Raw genomic sequence first — 23,418 nt, forward strand, 5'->3', positions numbered from 1 at the left:
CTATACTGTCCAGCAAAGACTTGTCTTAACAGTGTTGGGCCTGTGAGGTAGGCCTGAGCTAGATGGGTCTGTGAAATAAGCCAAGTGGAAAGTCTATCAAAACCAAGTGAAAACAGATACTTAAAGCTCAAAAAAGAGAAGTGTACTATAGATACACACACAGGAGTCAGTAGCAAATAAAGTATCAGTGCTACAACGCTACAGCCTAGAAAAAAAGCAGGGGTCACAGTGTGTACAGTGAGGACCCCACAAAGGAGACTAAAAGAGGAAAAGGGAAAGGTAGGAGGAAAAGCAACAGATTAATTTCATCAAAGTCAAGAAAGAACAAAGTATCAAAAGATGGATGATGACTAGGTTGAAAATCCATAAAGGTCAAGTTTTAAAAACACTTAAAAAAAGTTTGTTGAGTTTGGTGACAGTCACCAGCATCCCTAGCAAGAATTGTTTTAAGAGAAACTGGGGGGCTGTAGCCAGATTACAGTGAGTTATGAACTGTATATGAAGAAGACACAATGAGAGGTCAATTCTTTGCCAATATATATTCTATAGAATATCCCAGGGGAACATTCTATACCAAAATAAGGATTCTGTGATCAAATAAGTCTGGGAAACTCATTTTGTCAAGTTAAACAGATTTCTTTATTACTAAATTTGTAAGAGCTTTTGATATATTAATGTGTATTATGAGTCCTAGAGAGGAAGTATATAATAGGTAGCATTTCTCAAAATTATCTGACATTGAATTCTCTTTAGAGGAAGCATCCTCATAGGACCAATGTTCCACAAAACCCACTATGAGAAATGCTGGCAGACACTAGTCCTTCAAATAGTTTGCTATTTCAAAAAAAAAAAAAAAAAAAAAAAGATATCTTAACAACCAAAAAAACTAATTCTAAAATTCATATGGAGTAACCAACATGCAAGAAGAGCATCAAAAAAAATTGAAAAAGAGTAATGAGGTGGGGACATTAGCCCCATATTAAAATATATAGGTGCAGTAATTAAAAGTCTGGTAATAGATGTGAATAGACAAATTGGTTAATGGAAGAGAATACAGAGTGAAGAAGCAGATACAAAATGCAGTACTTGATTAAGTAACACTCCAGCCAGGGGGGTAAAAAATTATCCAATAAATGACACAAGGATACCGGATAGCCATCTAAAGCCATCTAAAAAAAGAAAGAAACTAAGTTGTATTCCAAACCCCCAAATTAATTTCAGATGGAATAAATATTTAAACATAAAACATTAAACCAGAAAACCAAGAGAAAACAGGAGGTGGTATTTTTTATAATCTCAAAGTAGGAAAAGTCTTTCTGAGAAGGATGCAAAACTCAAAAGCCATAGAAGAAACTAATCAATTCAAATACATAACAATAAAACATTTAGATAAGGAAAAAAAAAAAACTTAGTCAAAAGACAAATGACAATATTGGAAAATATTAGCAACAAATCACAAGGGACTAATTTCCCTACTACAAGAAAGGGTATACAACTCATTTTTGAAAATCCAACCAGCCACTAGAAAAAAAATGGCAGACAGACATGTACAGGTAATTCCCAGAAAAGAAAATTCAAATATACGTATGTCCATGAAAAGAAATTCAACCTCACTCATAATAAAAGAAAGGTAAATTACTATTTTTTTATAGAAGAACAAAGGTCAAAAAATGTGATAACATGCTGTTTTAGAGAAGGCAGGTATGGGGAAATAGGCACTCTCGCACACTGTTGGTGGGAATGTAAACTGGTACAATTTCTATGAAAGGCAACTTAGCAAGAGCTATAAAAATTTTAAACATACATGCCCTCTAATGTAGTAATTTCACTTTTATAAATGTATCATACAGATATATTTGCACATAAGGCACATGACACACATGTAAAGTCATTCGTTGCAGTCGCAGTAAAACACTGGTAGCAATCTAAGTATCCATCTGTAGGCAACTGGATATATAAATTATGATATATCCATAAAATGAGATACAATCAGCCATTAAAGAGAATGAGGCAGCTCTATAATTAATAATAAGGAATAAAATCTAAATTATATATTTTAAGAAAGCAAAATGTAGAACAATGCTAATATCTTTGTTGGAGTGGGGAGAGGAGAGTACAAATACATATAATCTTTCACATGCTTCAGAGATTTCTGGAAGACCACACAAGAAACTAGTTCAGTATACGCCTCTGGGATACAGATTAGATGATGACTAATTTTTCACTGGGTACACTTTTGTACCTTTGAATTTTGTACCACATGTGTGATATTGCTTATTCAACAAATTAAATAATTCAAAAATAATTAAATTGAAAGTTTCCATAAAAACAGAAACAGACAGGTTGGTAGTAGAACATTATGGTTAAAAACAGGTTTATAGGCTCAGTTGGCTTAGGTTCAAATTCTGCTGCCAAACTTAATGCTCTAAGTGATTCGGAGAGACCTCAACCTCAAGAAGCTTCCGGTTCTTCTGTGTGACACAATGACAATGGTATCAAACCATAGAGGGTTACTATAAGAGTTGAGAATAATGCACTTAAAGATCTTAGCACAAACTGTTACTGGCACATGGTAATTACTTGATAAAGATTTGCAATTCCTTGTCAGAGGTGAGATTTTTCTCTCGTTTTGATTCAAGAGAAACAAACATTTTGGTTTACTTAAAATAATGCGGTGGTAGAGAAGGAAAAGGAGAGAGATGGCTAAAGCAAAGTCCTGAGAAGTTAAAGTTTGGAATTACATAGGAAAAGGGATATTTTTATCGCTCAAATGGGAAAAAAAAATGGAATAAGGACAGATTCTGTTAAGTTTCTAGATTAAAAGCAAGAAATAAAGGTGTTCCCACCAAAAGGAAGTAAGAGACAAGTTCCTCTACTAAGAATGAAGAGCAAGGTGGTAAATCTTGAGAAAACAGTGAAATATAAGAGATGCTAAAGATAGTAAGATAACCTGATTGAGTCTCGGAAAAATTGCTTTGCATCATGAATCCCAGGTATGTGTAGCTCCACCAATTAGTTTCACCAAACAGTTGTGTAACTTCTCCTGTAGGGCTTTATAGCCCAGATATGGGACAGAGGATAGAGATGGTTAGACAAGTATAGTCAGTATTCTGCAGAGTAGGTGTTATGGAAAGGAAACGAAGGTCTCCAGAAGAGAAATAGTGATGTGATAAGTTAAGAGTAGACTGGAAGGGTTCACAGCAGTATTATACATAATAGCCAAAAAGTGGAAACAACCCAAATGTCCATCAATTGATGAATGGATAAGCAACATATGGTATATCCATACAACAGCATATTATTCAGCCATAAAAAAGGAAATACTGGCGATGTTACAACATAGACGGATGAACTTTAAAAACATTATGCTAGGTGAAAGAAGCCTGTCACAAAAGGTCAAATACTGTATGATTCCATTTATATGAAATGTCCAGAACAGGCAAATCCACAGAGACAGAAAGTAAATTAGTGGTTGACAGAGGATGTAGGGAGAGGGAAATTGGAAGTGACTGCTAACAGACACAGAGTTTCTTATCAGGGTAATGGAATTAAGTAGTATATTCACATTGTGAATATGCTAAAAACCACTGAGTTGCACACTTTAAAATGGTGGCTTTTTAGGTTAGGTGAATTTTATCTCAATAAAAAAAATTATTTTAAAAAATATATAGTGAATAAAAAAGGGATCTGAAATATGAAGCGGATAGACTGAAAGACTAGAGATTTAGATAAGCTTGAAAAACAGAAGCAGGAGGAGTCCAAGATGAGAACTGGAAAGACTGGAAACTCACATCAGAAAGTAAGGTATCAATGAGCATTCCACAGTTTCAGAGATTATGACTCTGAGCAACAAGGCACAGCATATGGCCAGGAAAACAGGTATCAGAATTAGAATAAAGGTCACTATCACAGGCGTTGGAGGGAAAATGAAATTGTCATATAGCTGAAGCACATATACACTGCAGCTATTCAGGGGGAAGGACTGACTGGGTGATAGACAGATACTCTGCCAGCTGTCAAAGTCCTTATTAGATGACAGTGATGACAGATATACTAAATAACATAAGCCTACAAAGAGGGAAGATTTTTACCTAAGAGTAAAATGAGGGCTTTTTCCCTGTTAAAGACAATCTGTCTTCAAGGAGCTCTAATAGTTTGTTGAAAAGACACCACCATCATTAACATTTATTTAGAACTTATCATGTGTCAAAGCACTTAACATGTATTAGCACATCTTATTCACATAATAACCCTATAATAGATACTCTTATTTTTTCCCGTTTTGGAGATGAAGAAACTGAGACATAGGAAGGTTTAGGAACTTGCCCAAGGCCATACAGCTTAGTAAGTGGTAAAGCCTTGCTCCAGGCTTTGTGCTCTTAATTACTAGACTACGCTACAAACCAAAAATTGCAATAATATTATAATAATTTAAATGGAAGTACAATTTTAAAATGTAAGAAATGTAAAGATGCAAGAAATAATGCAATACCTGAAAAAGAACCTAAGTTTGGTAGTACCTGAGCTGTGATTTAAAGGGTATCTGCTTAACAAACAAGGAACAAGCATTCCAGTGAGAAGATGCAACAGATAGGGAAATTATATCTAGATGGCCACTATGATGCTCTGTGATATTGCCAATGCCAGAATACCTGGCAGAATGGATAAATAATTGGACCTAGTCGAATAATGCCATCCATTCATGGAGCATTACTCACCAGAAAGAGTCTAACTACTGGTGGCATACATTATAAGCAAAATAAATATAAGCTAGGTAGGTCATCAAGCTAGTTAAACCTGTTGCTGCCGTGATTTGCAATATTACAGGTACAACTGGCCCTGCACAAAGTTATGAAATCAGTAAACTAGTTTTAGGCAACCCCTCCCCTCCACAAGTCCTTCAATGCCACCTCCTTCAATAACAACCATTTCTTGCTCCTCACAGGCTCTCTTCTCTAATTGTAACTCCTCATAATTCTAAAGTAAAAATGATCAATAATAGCTTAAGAATTTGGGAAATGGACATTGTATAAGGGATCAAGATCTTAAACTAGAGAAATATAAAAGTAACTCTGTAAATTCTATTTGGGTGGAAGATGATATTTTAAAAGATGCCAAAGCTTCCATGATGCCCTGAGTAGCCCTTCGGGTAATAGGGACTCTAGAAAGGATTTAGAGTTCTTAGTACTGAATGTCAATACTGTGACAACTTGGTTTAGATTTGAATCTTTTGGTTTTAAGATTCTACCAGTGTCTCAACTGCAACCAAATGATATAAAGTGGGGGGGGGGGGGGGGGAAGATAGCTGCTCATAAAAGCAAATCATTAACAAAAATACTGTAAGAGGATTCTGTTTAGGTACTTTAAATTTTGAGGTCCCCCCGACACAAAGTGTTTTGTTTGATTTAGATGCAGTTCTGCCCAAAGAGAATAGATATCCTTATTGTACTACTCTGTGATTCTTTAAAAAGCCTTCTCCTTCTATATACTCTCATAAACCTACCAGAAAATCAAAACTACATCTTCTGCTGCCTACCTTAAGGGTTTAAAAACTTTGTTTCACAGAGTCCTTAAAAATAAATGTAATACCTCAGGGGAAAATAATAATAATAACAACAACAATGATCCCATATATATATAATTTTAAATAGAAAATAAAGTTCTTGAAAATAATATCCTTACAAAAAATTCTAACATTAGTTTTTAAAAACACTTGCCTGGAAGCTTGCTAGTGTTCCTCAGAAAATTTCCAAGTGGCATGTGCTCCCTCAACATGGATCCAGGAGTACAGTGGTGCACAAGAAGAGCACTGAACTAAGAATAAAACAGATGGATTCTAACCCTGGTTCTGCCTTTTCTAACTCTGTGATTTGAAGCAAGTCCTCTTCACTTTCTGGGCTGTGGGACCCTCATCTATAAAATGGAAATAATCCACTTGTCCTACCCACCTCACAGGATTATTGTAAAAATCCAAAAACATACTGTATATCAAAGTGCTTTGAAAACTACAGAGTACTGCACAAAAATAACTTATTACTAAACATTTTCTAAAATTATTTTGTTTTACATATATAACTAATAACTACTGCTTTATATAGTTTCTATACTATTTACATTATATACATAAATTTCATGATTTCAAAACATTTGAAAACCATCAGTCTAGTTAATATATCTTATATCCTTGTTATTCAAAATGCAGTCCATGGAACAACAGCATTGGTATCACCTAAAATCTGGTTAGAAACACAGACTCTCAGATACCAAGACTTACTGAATCTAGATCTGTATTTTCACCAGAACCCCACATATTCCTATGCACAGTAAGGTTTGAGAAGCACTGCTTTACATAACAATTCCATTTATAATAATAATTACATAAATAGGAAATTATTTTCAGAAAAGGTATTCAAATATACACATTTATCTCCAAAAATTTTAACAATGAACAATGGTTACTTAAGATCAGAAGCCATGTCTTATTCATTCTCATATTTCACTCTGTTATACAGCAGATAACATTTCTTGGGTAGAGGCCAAAAAAAAAAAAAAGATTATCAATAATTAATACAGAAGATAGGAATCAATGTACATTTACCCTTGCATAGAATATGACCATTTAATATCAATTATTAAATACATATTCAGCATTTCTGGCATTAGCTTCAAAAAACGGAAGGAGTATTTAAAATTTTATATTTGAACATGGCCACACCCAAATGTATAAACAAGAGTGGTTAGGTTACATATGATATCCATTAAGCATCAAAAAAGATTGCAATCCTTTTGATAGAGAAGGAAACAACCGTCCAACAATATAAAAGATGTCTAGTCAGACATGGTTCAAATTCTTGCTCTGGCACTTAGATTAAATTTTCAACAAACTACTTAATGTCTCTAGCCTCAACTTCTTCATAATATTGGGATAATATTAGCATTTACCCTCACGGAGATAAAAGAAGTCACTTGAACCATCTAGTGTTACAGGCACAAATCATTATGCAAAACAAGAATTAATGTTTTAAAAAGTTAAAGTAAAATTTACCTTATCAAGTTTCAGTTCCAATTCTGCCACATCTCCTTCTACTTCTTCCAAAGCAGCCCTAGAAAAATTAAACATAAAGTAAGTTACTTTGTGTTTAAACATATACTTTACTCTTGAAAAATAACTCCAATTAAAAAAATAGATATGGATGCTAAAAAATTACACTTCACATAAAGTAATAACTCCCTTAGAACAACGTATGAATACTTCATAACCATGTATTACAACACATAATACAATTACTGTTTAAGGTAATGAGAGAACACATTAGGCTAATTTACTCAACGCATTCATGTTATTCAAATTAATAACACTAATTAGAACTATTAAGCATATGTTTTTAAAAACAAGTAAGAAATTTTGAAAGTTGAGCCTTACAAAGACTCATATTTCTATTAAACAAAGCACATGTAACCAAACAGCAAAGCATCCTTGGCAACCAAAAATAAAGGCTTTTACTTTTAGAAATAGTTCAGAAAGACGTTATGACCCTTGTTTAAGACAGCGTTTTGTTTCCAATGTATTTTTTTTTTTTAATATTTCAGCTTTTTTTTTGTTTTTTTAAACTTTGGGTTTATTTACTTATTTATTTATTTATTTCTGGCTGTGTTGGGTCCTCGCCTCTGCGCGAGGGCTCTCTCCAGCTGCGGCAAGCGGGGGCCACTCTTCACCGCGGTGCGCGGGCCTCTCACCATCATGGCCTCTCCTGTTGCGGAGCACAGGCTCCAGACGCGCAGGCTCAGCAGTCGTGGCTCACGGGCCTAGTTGCTCCGCGGCATGCGGGATCTTCCCAGACCAGGGCTCGAACCCGTGTCCCCCGCATCGGCAGGCAGACTCTCAACCACTGCGCCACCAGGGAAGCCCCCAATGTATTTTTAAAGAAATCAGCAGATTCTCTTCCTTGTCAGGGGAATGATAAAATTCTAACACTAAGTAGTACTTGATATGCCCTATAGGGCAACATCCCAAAATTGGAAATGTGGAACAAAACAGCAGCAACTAAAACTTTTTAAGGATAACAAGATTTTATACTTAAGAGTAAAAAATGTTATTCATCTACTTTAAGCCATCTATCTATCCATTTTAAGACAACTACTTGATAAACTAGCAACTTTGCAATACCTGTTTTTTGAATCAACCGAAATTTGTTTCAATTGGATAACAGTGGGGGACTAGCCACCCAAAAAGCTATTTTGAACTCTGGGCAAGAATTCTCAAGTAGACACTGTTAAGAAGAGAAAAATAGCTAAGATATAAGCTCTATTCCCAAAACTACCCACATAACCTCTGTGTGACCTCTTGAATGCCATTTTCATCAGCTTGTGGTTCTACTTCTCTACCTGGTAACATTTACTGAAAAAAATTTTTAATCTCCAAAATAAGAAAATTATGTAACCACAAATTATTCAGTAAAGAAATGCCAATTCCATGCAATGAGACACTCTAACACACAGTTAAGAAAACAAGAGGTGCTATACTTCCACAGCATAGAAAGAGAAATGCTTGTCCCCTAACTAAAAGTTTGTCATTTTCTTCAGCAGTGTTTTCAAAGTACACATTGTTCCCTTAGCCTAGAGAACATTTCCCCTTCACATTAATCCTCATTCTCTTCACCTGCCTCTATGTTACTCATCGTTTAAAACTTAATTCACAAAAGAAAACAAATATATTAGTACAAGGATATCTATTTTTTGTAAACAGATTTAAAACCTACATGTCCAGCAATGAGAAATAATGTAAATAAATGATGGTACTCCATCCTATTATGTGAGGCAGCAGGTTTTTAAATGAGATTAATCTGTCTCTACTGAGATGGAAACGTATACATTACAGACCATCACAAGGGAGGAAAAACAAGTTACAAAATTACATATAGTGTGAGCCCAGTTTTTTTGGGGGGGTGGGGTGGGGAGCCTATTCGTTTATGCATAAGAAAAAATCTGGAAGCATATTTACCAATCTGCTAACTATAACTCTGAAGAATGGGGATCAGAGGGCAGAAAGTGAAAATAAGGATTTACACTTCTTATGATTTATACTTCTAGATTGTTTTAATACTTTCAATGACTATGTGTTTTTAAATAATTTTTAAAGCTAATAAAGGGGGGAAAGAAATAAGTTCAGACATCACCTTCCTAGGAAGTGGGTCCTCTTAGAAGCTCTATCCCTGTCCACTTCTCTCACTAGTCCGAGCTCCTGGTAGCAGTAGAGAGAATCAAAATGTTTGCCGAGTCAAGAAAGAAACTCCACAATTTCAGAAACTTTCTTTATTTATACTCTTTTTGTTGTTGGCCGCACCGCACGTCTTGCGGGATCTTAGTTCCCCGACCAGGGGTCGAACCCAGGCCCCCAGCAGTGGAAGCGTGGAGTCCTAACCACCAGACCACCAGGGAATTCCCTCTCCATTTATAACCATTTAAAACCTCTCCATTTATACTTTTAACCTTCATTTAATTTAGCTTGACTCAATCTTCAACTTCAAGAAAATTAGTTGAATGATCAGCTTAAGATTTGATTTAATCATTGGTTTCTACTAAACATATAGTTTAATAGAAATTTCATGTACATTCCTCAATCTTATTTCACTGTGCAATACTACGAATTTATTTGTGAAACACTTTTAAACACCTTTCTTTAAAGAGAGGTAAGAGGGACTTCCCTGGTGGTTTAGTGGTTAAGAATCCACCTTCCAATACAGGTGGACGTGGGTTCAATCCCTGGTAGAGGAACTAAGATCCCACATGTTGTGAGGCACCTAAGCCCATGCACTCTAGAGCCCACGTGCCTCAACTACTGAGCCCGCACACTCTAGAGCCTGCCTGCGTACCGCAACAAAGACCTGACGCAGCCAAATAAATAAATAAATATTTTTTAAAAAGAGAGAGGTAAGAGTTTATGTATAAAATTAACAGGTAAAATGTGTTTTGCCTATCATTTTAAAATAAAGCTCACTGTAATCACATATTGAGAATCTGAAAGTTTATCACAGAGGTTCTTCAACATTTCACCTTCTCTAAAAAAAATCTCTGTCCTTGGTCATCTAAGATGTGTGTGAAAACTTGTAGCAGTAAGTAAGTAGCTAGTGTCTAAAGCAGCCTGGTTAATTGTTGAATATTCCTTGGTATAAAAAGAAAAGTATATGGACAGAACATGGTCTCAGTTCAAATTCTGTCCCACCACTCACTTATCTAAGGCTAAGGTATTTTATCTATGTTTTTTCATCTGTAAACTGAGTAAACAAATACCTATTTAAAAGAGTTGTAAAGAATGAGGGACTGTACATATCACTGACCACAGTATGTATGTACTACAACACAAAGAACACAATCAATAGGAGCTTCTTTCTCTCCTTTCTAGTCCCTGCATTCTGAGATGAGTTTTGCCTCCCTATTGCTTCTACTCCTTATGCAAGACAACCATCCTGGAACAAATTTTTAATATATAAATCAATAAGTAAAACAATCTACACAACAATCCTTCAAATAGTGAAAGACAGATATTATTCCTTTCCAACTCTCTCAAATATTTATTGAGCATATGGGCTTTCCTGGTGGCACAGTGGTTAAGAATCCACCTGCCAATGCAGGGGATACGGGCTCGAGCCCTGGTCCAGGAAGATCCCACATGCCGTGGAGCACCTGGGCCCGTGAGCCACAACTACTGAGCCTGCGCTCTAGAGCCCGCGAGCCGCAACTAGGCCCGCATGCCTAGAGCCTGTACTCCACCAGTGAGAAGCCTGCACACCGCAACTAGAGAAAAGACCACGCGCAGCAGCAACAAAGACCCAATGCAGCCGAAAATAAATAAATAAAATAAATAAATTTATTAAAATATATATATTTATTGAGCATATAATTTGTATAAATGTGCAAGGCATTAAAGAGGACAATATTATAGACCCTACACTCCATAGCTTAAAATGTAATTAAAATTATTAAATTTTAAAAGTTACACACACATTAACAATGAAAGGAAACACATGATTAAGTAATAAAATAAGAATAATATAAAATAATGTTAAAAGATGGTAAAATAAAGGGCAAAAAAACAGAAAGCAGTCAGCTAAGTCTCACAGGATTATTATAAGCAGGGGTCAGCAAATGACAGCCTGTCAGGCAATCTGTCCCGTAACCTGTTTTCACATAGCCCATGAGCTAAAAATGGTTCTTGCATTTTTAAATGGTTGAAAAAAAACAAAAGAAAAATAATATTTAATGACACATGAAAACCATATTAAATTCAAATTCCAGTGTCCATAAATAAAGTTTTATGGAAACACCGTCAAGCTCATCCATTTACCCATTGTCTATGTCAGCTTGCACGCCCTAGTGGCAGAGTTGAGTAGTTGGAAGAGAGACTATATGGCCTACAAAGCTTAAAATATTTACTACTATCTGGTCCTTTATGGAAAAAGTTTACTGACTCCTTACTATGAATATCAAATACAAGAACATGGATGAAAACGCTTTTTCATACATGAGCTACGTACAAGAAAATAATTTTTAGGACTCAGGTCTGGTTGGCTGTACCCTAAGAAACTGAATAAGCCCAGATTTCAGGGAAACAGTCACTTTATTTTTTTAAATTTTATTAAAGTATAGTTGATTTACAATGCTGTGTTAATTCCTGCTGTATAGCAAAGTGATTCAGTTACATATATATTCTTTTTCCTATTCTTTTCCATATGGTTTAATCACAGGATACTGAATATAGTTCCCTGTGCTAGACAGTAGGACCTTTTTGTTAGGGTCACTTTATTTTTAATAATAACTTCATTCTTTTATCTATTCATGCATCACAGATCAACTCACAAAAGAGTTAACTAAAAATAAATAATAAAACTAGAATAGGAAAAAATCTAGCAGCAAGTACTAACACTGAGACATTTCTAATCACATGGTGATCACTTTGGGCTGTGAATTAAATAAAGCTCTATGAAAAGCACAAACACAGAACTCTCCCCACCCAGATAACTACACACCCCTGGTGTAGAAATAAACTTGTTTTTGTTTTTGTTTTATTTTTTTATTGAAGTATAGTTGATTTACAATCAACTTTTTAAACCACTGCTTTTACAAGTTTATCCATAAGAATAACTAAATAGTATGTGTAACATGAGCATTACATTTTCTTTATAAAAGAAAATTATTTGAAAGAAACAGGAGGTATGATAAAGAATTATTCTACCCATCCATTTGAGATCCTTTAAAAAAAAAAAACTGTTTCCACTTCAGCTTTGACAATATGCTTAAAATTGAATTGATAATCTAAGACTAGGTCACATGATGATGCAATCTAAAACACAACTACAGGATACTCAAGATCACTTATTAAGCACATAAATATCCTCAAAGCATTAAAGATGGATCTGAGGCTCTGTCATAACTACCTCCCAAAGAATAATGAAAGAGATTAAACAAATACTCAAACTATAATGTACAGATTTTGAAACTAACATCTATGGCCCTTGTTTTATATAATAGATATATTCCCAAAGGCTGCATATAAATTGAATAACCATTTAGATACTCAGAGGAGTTGCCTATATGTCTATCATGACCTACCATCCCCATCCAACTCTTTCAGCTCAACAGCTTTATCCACCGTGGGCAATGCTGGGCTATTCTTTGCAAAGATAGGACAATGGCAGGATCAGGGATAGCTCACTGATCCAAGGGTAGCCCTATAACTCAACAGATGGCAAAACTAGATGACCAAACTCCCCATATAATGAGATGGCTCTCTCTGGGTTTTTGACCAGAAAAAACATGACACACCCTGGAAACTTACTTTTTTAAAAGAAATCCCTCATTAGATCATTTTGTAATGTGAATGGCCTCCCCTTATTTTGTTCAATAAGCTCTGAGCCCTTTATAATTGGGTCTCTGTAATACCTTTTTATGTTGAGAGGGAATGGAATGGAGTTTTAAAAAAACTGTCTAGGTTTGAATCCATATTTTACTTCTTACTATCTATGTAATGTTGAACAAGTTCTTCGTGTTTCAATTTCATCTACAAAATACAGGTAATAATAACTGTATCTCCCATAGAGATGTATGAGAATAAATTTTTAAATACATATGAAAACCTTAGCACAGTACCTGACACTCAGTAAGTAATCAATAAATGTTAGCTATAATCATCTATAGTGTTAAAGAAAATACACAATTTCTTTTCATTTTCATTTCATGGGGCCAAAAGGGAAGAAAGCAGTAATAAGATTAAGTTATCACATACTTCCAACAAGAATTTGAAATGGTTTAAAAAGGAACAAAAAATTTACAACAGGCCTTTTATCAGCAGATAAAACAGCAAGTCCAAACTGCTTTAAAACACTTCAATACTTTTGCCCTCTTACAAAAATTACATGTCAAATACACACTGGAGTCGTCTCCTAACTTCTTCATAACTTCAATCTAGCCACAGGAGAATATAATAAAATTTATTTGAAAATCCTCTAGGTTTTCTATGGTTATCAAGGTTGGTTCTATCTGACTCCTCTAAGAGCCTACAAACAGAGGAGAACCAACACTGCAATCAGTACCAGGGGGAGTTAAGGCCCTGAATATATATTTATTAGACAATAATAGTAAGCCACCTTTTAATAAACAACAAGGTCTTCCTGTATAGCACAGGGAACTACATTCAATATCCTGTGATAAACCATAATGGAAAAGAATAGGAAAAAGAATACATATAACTGAGTCACTTTGCTGTACAGTAGAAATTAAACACAACATTGTAAATCAACTATGCTTCAATAAAATTACATCATAATAATAATAATAAGCCACCTTCTTAAAAAGTCTCCGCCTTTATTTCTGGGAAGTCTCAGTGAAATTAAAAGGACGTTCTCCTTTTAAAAGTATATGCTAGGGGCTTCCCTGGTGGCGCTGTGGTTGAGAATCTGCCTGCCAATGCAGGGGACACGGGTTCGAGCCCTGGTCTGGGAAGATCCCACATGCCATGGAGCAACTAGGCCCGTGAGCCACAACTACTGAGCCTGCGCGTCTGGAGCCTGTGCTCCTCAACAAGAGAGGCCGCGATGGTGAGAGGCCCGCGCACCGCGATGAAGAGTGGCCCCCGCTTGCCGCAACTAGAGAAAGCCCTCGCACAGAAACGAAGACCCAACACAGCCATAAATAAATAAATAAATAAAATTTAAAAAAAAAAAGTATATGCTAGAAATGTTGCTAGAAACATTTATATGCAACATAGTATGCTAGAAATGTTAACTGCTCCTATTCGCTCAGATTGGTCAACTAAGCAAAACTGGCAAGATTCATGAGAAATTCAGTCCTGTTAATGGAAAAAAGAATCGTGGAAAAACAGACTAGAAATGGAAACCAAAATTTTAGTCTAACCCTCTACCAACTAATATGAGTCCCTGGAAAGATCTCTGAATCTCTCCAGACCTCAATTCTCTCATCCATAAAAAGTGACGAATGGACTGAATCATCTTTAATATCACTTCCAGATAATAACATTCTATTATTCTGGAAAAAGCATTCAAAGGAAAGCAAGAACCTGGATTTGATTATCTTCTCCCAAGCAAGGTTTCCTTCAGGCCCTCACTCACACTTTCAACAGAGTTAGAGAATAAAAGAAAAAAACATGTAAGCCATGAAAACCCTCACCAAAATTTATATTGTTTCACTCATCCCTTTCAAATGCCTCCTCTATAAGCTTCTTAAAAGATAATGAACATAGATGAAAATAGTGGGTTGTTTTTTTTTTTTAAGTTTTTTGTTCAGCTCAACATTTTGGGGAAAAAATGTATCTTCTGTTCACACATGTATTTTTCTGAGTGAGTTCCATTATATTTCATTTTTAAAGATTGTAAACATTATTCTGCCATTTCTCAGAGAAAACAGAACATTTTTTAAAAGGTAGTTAAAGGAACACGTACCTCCTCTCTTCTCAAGTTCTCCCTTGTCAATACACAGTATCCAAAGTAAAACCATTGAAGCCAGAGAAGAGCGTAATTGAAAAGGCAACCAAACCACAGCCCAAGATCCAGATGTAAGTACTAGGTCTAAGTGAATGAATACCACACTCTCAAGTCATTACTCAGGCTTCAAGAACCCTATCAGTCAAAGCTCATCATTAAAAAAAGGGAACACTCTTAAAATATTATCCAGATCATCCTACATAGAGAATAGCGAGCGGGAAAAGTGGAGAAGTACAGGATCTTCTGTTCCTAGAGTTCCAGACTGTCTCAACAGGGATATAATTTCAATAGTCACTTCCAGAAGTTGCTCTGCATAGCAGATAGGAATTATACACAAAGTTATTTTTTTATCATGTGCAGTGGCAAATATTCACTATTTACAGGAAACTAGTCTAAGGAAATACTAGTAATGTTTTATTTTGATCAGATAGGAAATTATTTTATATTTTTTCTCACAAAAAGTCAATAGAAAGCCATATTTCCATTTCACCCTCCTCTAACAGGCTGAATTTCTTGTCCAGGGAGTTGGCATATCCAAGCAGGTGCATATGCTACTCCTAATTGCAGTAGGAGTTAACTTCATTCTACTGTGCCATAAAAGAAGGTAGTGGAAGAAGGGATGGCCCATCTATTATGTTGGGATCAATAAGTGACATATGACTGGTTAACAGTCCCTTCCAGTTTTCACAGTAGAGGATGTAAAGCTAGAATGAAAGCACTAGTCACCTAAAGAAGGGTAATGTCACTTCCATGAGAAAAAAAAAAAAAAGAGGATTAAGGGAAAAAAACTACAAACTTACGAACTATAGAATATTGCCTTCAACTGGGCCCAGAAAAATAAAAGCTAAAGAAGAAAGTATTTCTGTCTTGAAATCACAACAAACTCAGGCAGGTCTACTTAAAAAATAAATAAAATTTTTTAAGTTGACTTTCTACAAAGGCAGTCCAGTCCCAAGAATTCTTATCACTGTAGTAGGCATTGCCATAACAGGAAAATAAAGTAGTTACTATTACTGTTTAGAGGATTAAGAGCATATGTTCAACCAAGGCAGTTAAACCGCAATGCTTATTCTATTAGTGGAGTGTCACAGGCGATATAGAGAGAAGCAGCTCTGTAAACTTCATGGTTCATAACAAAGGAAGAGAAGATTTCTATGAGAAAAGGACACTGAGACTGATATCACTGTCAGGATGACCAAGGCTTTCAAATAAGATGGGACTATCAGCAGATTCACAATGAGAGAAAGAAACAAGATGGTAGGGACATCTAGGGCCAGGCCCAGATACCACTGTCAAAAATTATAATCGGAGACCTGCCATGTTCCTTTTCATGGCTGTTCCCTCATTACCCTTTTTAGGAAATAGAAATGGTACTAAAGACACAGGTTATCCTCTGCAAATCAGAGCAGGTAGGTGAGGTAACTACATACTGGGCCTTTCAGGGTTCTCTCCATAACATATCAGAGACTGATAGACAAATCACATCTATAACTTTCCCAGACTCCTCCAGTAACAAAAAAAAAAAATTCACTTTAATACATAATTAAAATAATTTTGCATTACCTCTTCTCTGTGTTTTACAATTTGCATGGCACCTTTTTGCCTGGTATAGCATGTATTGTATTAAGAGATGAATATAAAATAGTAATATGAAATAATAAATAGAAAAAATATTAAGAGGAAATGAGCAACAACCCCAGAATCACAGAATCAAAGTGGAAGAAACCTTAGCAAATTGCTGAATGTCAGAACTGTTTAATGAAAGCAGAGCAGGGGCTTCCCTGGTGGCACAGTGGTTAAGAATCCGCCTGACAATGCAGGTGACACGGGTTTGAGCCCTGGTCCGGGAAGATCCCACATGCCACAGAGCAACTGAGCCCGTGCGCTACAACTACTGAGCCTGTGCTCTAGAGCCCATGCTCCGCAACAAGAGAAGCCACCTTAATGAGAGGCCCGCGCACCGCAATGAAGAGTAGCCCCTGCTCTCTGCAACTAAAAAGAAAGCCCGCACGCAGCGACGAAAACCCAACGCAGCCATAAATAAATAAATAAATAAATTTATTAAAAAAAAAAAAGAAAGTAGAGCAGCTGTGTTTAGAAAAGCACTTCACATAGTATTTTAGCTCCATTAAAATGCTGCAATTTTACAAGATCTGTAAACAGGATGCAGAAGAATACAAATTTAAGAGCATAATAAATAGGCTCAGGGTTTTGAAGACAATGTTCACACTATAAACCATCTTTGGATAGTAAACTTGTGACGCTGAAGCCCCTTCTACTCCTCAGTGGAATGAGCACCTCACCACCACCACCACCTCCTCCACAAAGCACCCTATGTTCACTTCAAATAGAGCACCTGGCACTCAAAATAATTCAACTATTGGTCCAGATGTCCAAACTGAGATGCCTTGAGCAAAGACTATGATTCCTTTAGCTATATATCCCTAGTTCAGTTAGTTAACAAGTAAAACACCTGTTTACTGGACAGATGGAAAGATGCAGCATTTAAAACAATTATGTAAGCTGGGGCCCAGGGCCATTTATGGTGGTTATACATGCATTGCAGTGTACATGTATTTATGTGTAACTTTCCAATTCCTTTTCCAATTATAATTACAATTCCAGACTTTAGTTATTCCAATCTGCCATAACCTCTCCAGCCTCATACAGGTGTTATTTTAAAAGTCTTTAGAAAAAAACGAAAGAAAAAAGAACACACAAACAATTCCATAAACCTCAAAATCAGATTTACAATGAAACAATGAAAAAGACAGTTCTTTCCACATAAAAGGAGGAGCCTATACACCTTTACTGAACCATTACAATACCTATAATTTCTTTTAAAGTTGAGAGAAATGGGAATTTTTTTCACAATATAATCCTCTAGCATGTGGAGTAATAGAGGATTTGGAAAGTAGCTTAAACTAAAGAGGATTTCCTCATGGACTGGATGTGAAGTATGAGCATATATATGCACAGGTATGCCAGTGAGCAGATAGATGTGTAATCAAAGATGGATTAAAAGTTTTTGGCTAGAGCAGCCAAAAGGATAGAGTTGCAGCCAACTTGAGATGGAGAAGACTATGGACAGAACTGGTTTGGGTAGAAAAGATCTGGAGTTCAGTTTGGGACTTGACTTTGAAATATTTATTAGATATATAAGCAGTGACATCAAATAGGTGGATGGATATAAGAGTCTGGATTTTAGAGGTCTGAGCTGGGGGTACAAGTTAAGGAATCATGGGCATATCAATAGCATTTACAGCCATGCCACCGGACATTATCAAAAAAAGTGAAGACAGAAAAGTGGATTAAGGACTGAGGTCTGGGACACTCTGATATCAAAGGTCAGGAAGAACAAGGGGAACTAGCAAAAGAAACTGAGAAGAAGCAACTAATGAGATAAGATGAAAACCGAGAGTGTGGTGTAAAAGGGAACTGAAAAAAGCATATCAAGGAGGAAGGAGTGATCAACTCTGTCAAAAGCCACTAACAGATCAAATAAGATAAGGGCTGAGAATAAACACCAATTTTATGACTAGTCAAAATGGTTGAAAAACAATTTTTTTATGTTGAAAAACACCTCTACTCTGGTATTTTGATGAACCAAGGGTGTACTCCTACGGAAGGAATTACTTTAAAATTTTAAAACAGACGTTTGGAAATTTTTCTAGGAATATAACGCACCTGAAACTAAAATAAGAAAAAAAAATTTCCCAACTAGAAACTCTGAAAATGCATATTAACAATAAACAAGGAAGACAAGTAGCTAGGTTCCCCTCTACTCTTCTCCATCCTCAATCTCTTCCTAGAAGCTAAAGCTAATTAATTATATGAAAAAGAAACCTTCTTATTCTTTCTCAGGAAGTCCAGGGCAAAAGTTCTATTGCCACTCATAATATTAAACACAATCTAACTCCTACAAATACAAGGACTGCTAACCTAGCTCTAACTCTCCATGAGACAAGTTATGGATCAAGATCTGTACTTTCTTTTCTTTCTATAAAGTTGGGATATTTTGCATTCCAATTCTACGGTTCTTTTTGTATAGCTACAGTTACTGTTACCCTTTGCTAATAAATTCTCGAAATTAAAAGCAACACATATACACAAGATCAATAATTTTAAATTAATTTCATTAACTGCTTAGGGATGGGTTATAAATCTGTCCCACAAACTTGCTAATCTTGTCTTTCTGCAGTAAACAAAACTGGAAGTCTAGGTTATCTTTGTTTAAATAATCTAGCAACAGCAGTCTTAAATGCAATCATATTAACTATATTGCTGAAGAGCCAGGAATCTTTATACCTCAGATTTTATTTTCTATCAGCAAGTCCTCATCCTCCTGTTTAACAATCCTATACTCTAAAGGAGATGGTGCAACTTAAGTAAGAGACTGTACAGTTTTGGTAATATGTGTATTTAAGTTGAGCATTTATTCATATTCTGTAGTTCACCACTAGCTCTACCTAATCCACTGATTTATAATGGCTACAGATACAATGGATGCTTATTAAACACTTGGTTGATCTATTGCATCTTGGTTGCACATTGATACCTAATATTATCAACTAAATAACAGGAAACTAATCATTCTAAGACATCAAATGACTTAACTCAGAGAACTAAAAATGTACATACTTTCATAAAACTGCTAATGTGACACTTCCAAGTAAGTATAAACTAAGACACCATGCAAGTTCAGTGCATTTCGTGTTTAACACAATTCAAGGGGAAAGAAATACAAACTACTACTTAAACGTTTACAGACTTAATGGCTTGACATAAATCTTACTTGTTCTATGGTTATGACCTGTAGCCTATCTACATCTGTGTCTAACAACTTGTCTTGTAAAGGAATTCTACTGGAGTCTCAAAATAACTGCTGACAAGTCTATTTTGAATTTGTCTTCATTTATGCCATAAGGAGTGGGATACACGTGTATATGACATACACTAAAAGCTAGAACATATAAAGATGCCAGTTAAGAAAGTCTCCTGGAATAATGGGAACCACACTTATCTCTGACCAAATAACAAGCATGTCAAAATACAGACTCCTAGATCTCTATCCCACTCACTCTGACATAACCTTAACCTGCACAGTTGAGGTATGTGTAATTTTAATAAGCTCCCAGTGACTCTGATGCAGTCAGCCACAGGAATTCACTACCTTCAAGGGCAAAAATAAAAATACACTTAACACATAAACTTTTTCTTGTAAAACACATAATATTTTAAAATAAAAAGAAATCATATGTACATTAGTGCATTGGGAATAGAAATCACCCTTGGCTTTAACATTCTAGTGACTACCTTAAACTATTATTACTGTTTCCCCAAAGAAGATAAGATTGCCAACAAACACATGAAAGGATGCTCAACATCACTAATCATTAGAGAAATGCAAATCAAAACCACAATAAGGTATCACCTGCCACCGGTCAGAATGGCCATCATCAAGAAATCTACAAACAATAAATGCTGGAGAGGGTGTGGAGAAAAGGGAACCCTCTTGCACTGTTGGTGGAAATGTAAATTGATACAGCCACTATGGAGAACAGTATGGAGGTTCCTTAAAAACCTAAAATTAGAACTACCATATGACCCAGCAATCCCACTACTGGGCATATACCCTGAGAAAACCATAATTCAAAAAGAGTCATGTACCACAATGTTCACTGCAGCACTACTTACAATAGCCAGGACATGGAAGCAACCTAAGTGTCCATCAACAGATGAGTGGATAAAGAAGATGTGGCACATATATACAATGGAATATTACTCAGCCATAAAAAGAAACGAAGTTGAGTTATTTGTAGTGAGGTGGATGGACCTAGAGTCTGTCATACAGAGTGAAGTAAGTCAGAAAGAGAAAAACAAATACCGTATGCTAACACATATATATGGAATCTAAAAGAAAAAAAAAATGGTTCTGAAGAACCTAGGGGCAGGACAGGAATAAAGATGCAGATGTAAACAATGGACCTGAGGGCACGGGGAGGGGGAAGGGTAAGCTGGGACGAAGGGAGGGAGTGGCATGGACATATATACACTACAAAATGTAAAAGAGATAGTTAGTGGGAAGCAGCCACATAGCACGGGGAGATCAGCTCGGTGCTTTGTGACCACCTAGAGGGGTGGGATAGGGAGGGTGGGAGGGAGACACAAGAGGGAGGGGATATGGGGATATCTGTATACATATAGCGGATTCACTTTGTTATACAGCAGAAACTAACAACATGGTAAAGCAATTATATTCCAATAAAGATGTTAAAAAAAAAAACCTATTATTACTGTTTCCAACAATGCTGAAGAAAAGTAAAAAGTGTGTTTCTTAGGGAAACACCCTGACACTAAAGTTGTATTTATTGTATGGATATGTGGCTTTGTTATATTCTGATGAAGATATATTATTTAAACCTACAGGAATAGAACCACACTCCTAAAAGGGACAAGGGTTCCCCTGAAGGAGAAAGTCATTCCCTTCATGTCAATTGTTAAGGTAGCATCCATCATCTGGATAAAGACTAGGAGAAAATACTGCAGTGTCCATCAACAAATGAATGGATAAGCAAAATGTGGTATGTACATACAATAGAATATTATCCAGCTTTAAAAAGGAAGGAAATTCTGACCTATGCTACAACATGAATGAAACTTGGGGACATTATGTTAAGTGAAATAAGCTAGTCACAAAAAGATAAATATCATATGATTCCACTTACATGAGATTCTTAGTCAAAATCATAGAGACAGACAGTAAAATGGTGGTTTCCAGGGACTAAGAGTAGGAGGAAATGGGGAGTTATTATATAATGGGTACAGAGTCTCATTTTTGGGAGGTGAAAAGAGTTCTGGAGATGAATAGTGATAATAGTCGCACAATAATATGAATGTACTTAATACCACTGACATGTACACTTAAAAATGGTTAAGATAGTACATTTTATGTTATATGTATTTTACCACCATAAAAAATTGGAAAATAAATCAAAAGAATTTCTTCACATCAAAAGACATATGCATTTTACTTAATTCTTTCCTTGATAATCTCTAACCTGTAGTCTTTTGCCTGTGACTGGCATATTCCTAGTACTAGCCAATTTCAAATTTCTAGGTCAAACCATCAAGAAATTTACAGATGATTAACATAATTATGTTGCATTTAAACTCATATTAGATGGCAAAATTTGTTTTAAAGCTGGGTCTTGATGATGGTAAAGGATTACATCACAGACTACACAGACCCACTGACCACCCACTCAAAAATCTATAGTTGGCTTAAAAATAAGAATTAGCATACTCGATTAAGGTAGCATAACTTGTTGCTCAGAATATGAAATTTGAAATTCTGAGTAGTAGTACTGAGCAGAGATTTAAGCCCTTTTGAGGTGTGAGAAGTCTTTGTAAAATCAATCTTGGGGATAATAACAAATTAAGGCCATAACAACTGCCTTTGAAATCAGCAGTAATTTTTTTAAGCTTTGCATATTAAAATATAAGTAAGTTTTTCATTCATTCAACAAATATTTCTTTAGTATTTATTGGATGCCAGACACTATACAAGGGACTTAGGTAGGATACAGTAGAAAATAAAATAAATCTCTGTTCTCATGGAACAGGTTATGACAATCAATAAAGAAATCTAAGTGGGGTTAAGACTATCAACAAATATGTACACATATTGTATCAGGTAGTATAAGCACTTTTTAAAAAGGCAGGATAAGACGATACAGAGTGATGGAAGGGGATTCAATTTTAAATATTTAAGAAAAAATATTCATGGCTGAAATATACTAAGGAATGGAAAGAAATTGTTTCAACAATATAAGTAGTGAAGAAAATAGCTGAATAAATGTGATTTTTATTATATTCCATAGAGGGGAGTTCTACATAAATTTAGACGTTAAAGCACTCAAGCTTTGTTCTTTTTGTAACTAGTTTTAGTTGGAAATATTTATTCATTTAAAATTTTATTGATTCTGTCTTATTTTATTTGGTGGGCTACATTACAACCAAGATTTCTTATCTTAGGACACTAATCAATTAATTAGAAAATTATAGTCCACAAACAAAAGTGCCTGATGTTTATTTAAAAGTAAATATTGCTTAAGAGAATAAAACGACAGATCATAGGCTGGGAGAAAGTATTTGCAAAATACATATCTGATAAAAGACTGCTATTCAAAATATACAAAGAACACTTAAAACTCAACAATAAGCAAACAAACAACCCAATTAAAAAAATAGGCCTAAGATCTGGACACCTCACTAAATAAGATATACAGGTGGCATATAAACATATGAAAAGATGCACCACATCATAAGTGATCAGAGAAATACAAATTAAAAAAACAATGGGGGGGTAGGGGATTAAGGGATACAAACTACTACGTGTAAAATAAATAAGCTATAAGGA

At 35.4% G+C, this 23,418-nt stretch overlaps 1 protein-coding gene across 3 annotated transcripts in view; it reads right to left on the reverse strand.

Moving 5' to 3' along the window:
- Nucleotides 1–23,418, reverse strand: part of ACAP2 (ArfGAP with coiled-coil, ankyrin repeat and PH domains 2) — a 151,005-nt gene that overhangs the window by 90,404 nt on the left and 37,183 nt on the right. For all 3 annotated transcript variants that reach the window (XM_068546477.1, XM_068546476.1, XM_068546478.1), the window contains one exon: nucleotides 7,046–7,103. In XM_068546477.1, coding sequence (XP_068402578.1) covers nucleotides 7,046–7,103 — 58 coding nt within the window. The remainder of the gene's footprint in view (nucleotides 1–7,045; nucleotides 7,104–23,418) is intronic.

This window comes from Eschrichtius robustus, chromosome 6 (genome assembly GCF_028021215.1).
Source record: "Eschrichtius robustus isolate mEscRob2 chromosome 6, mEscRob2.pri, whole genome shotgun sequence".
Taxonomy (NCBI): domain Eukaryota; kingdom Metazoa; phylum Chordata; class Mammalia; order Artiodactyla; family Eschrichtiidae; genus Eschrichtius; species Eschrichtius robustus.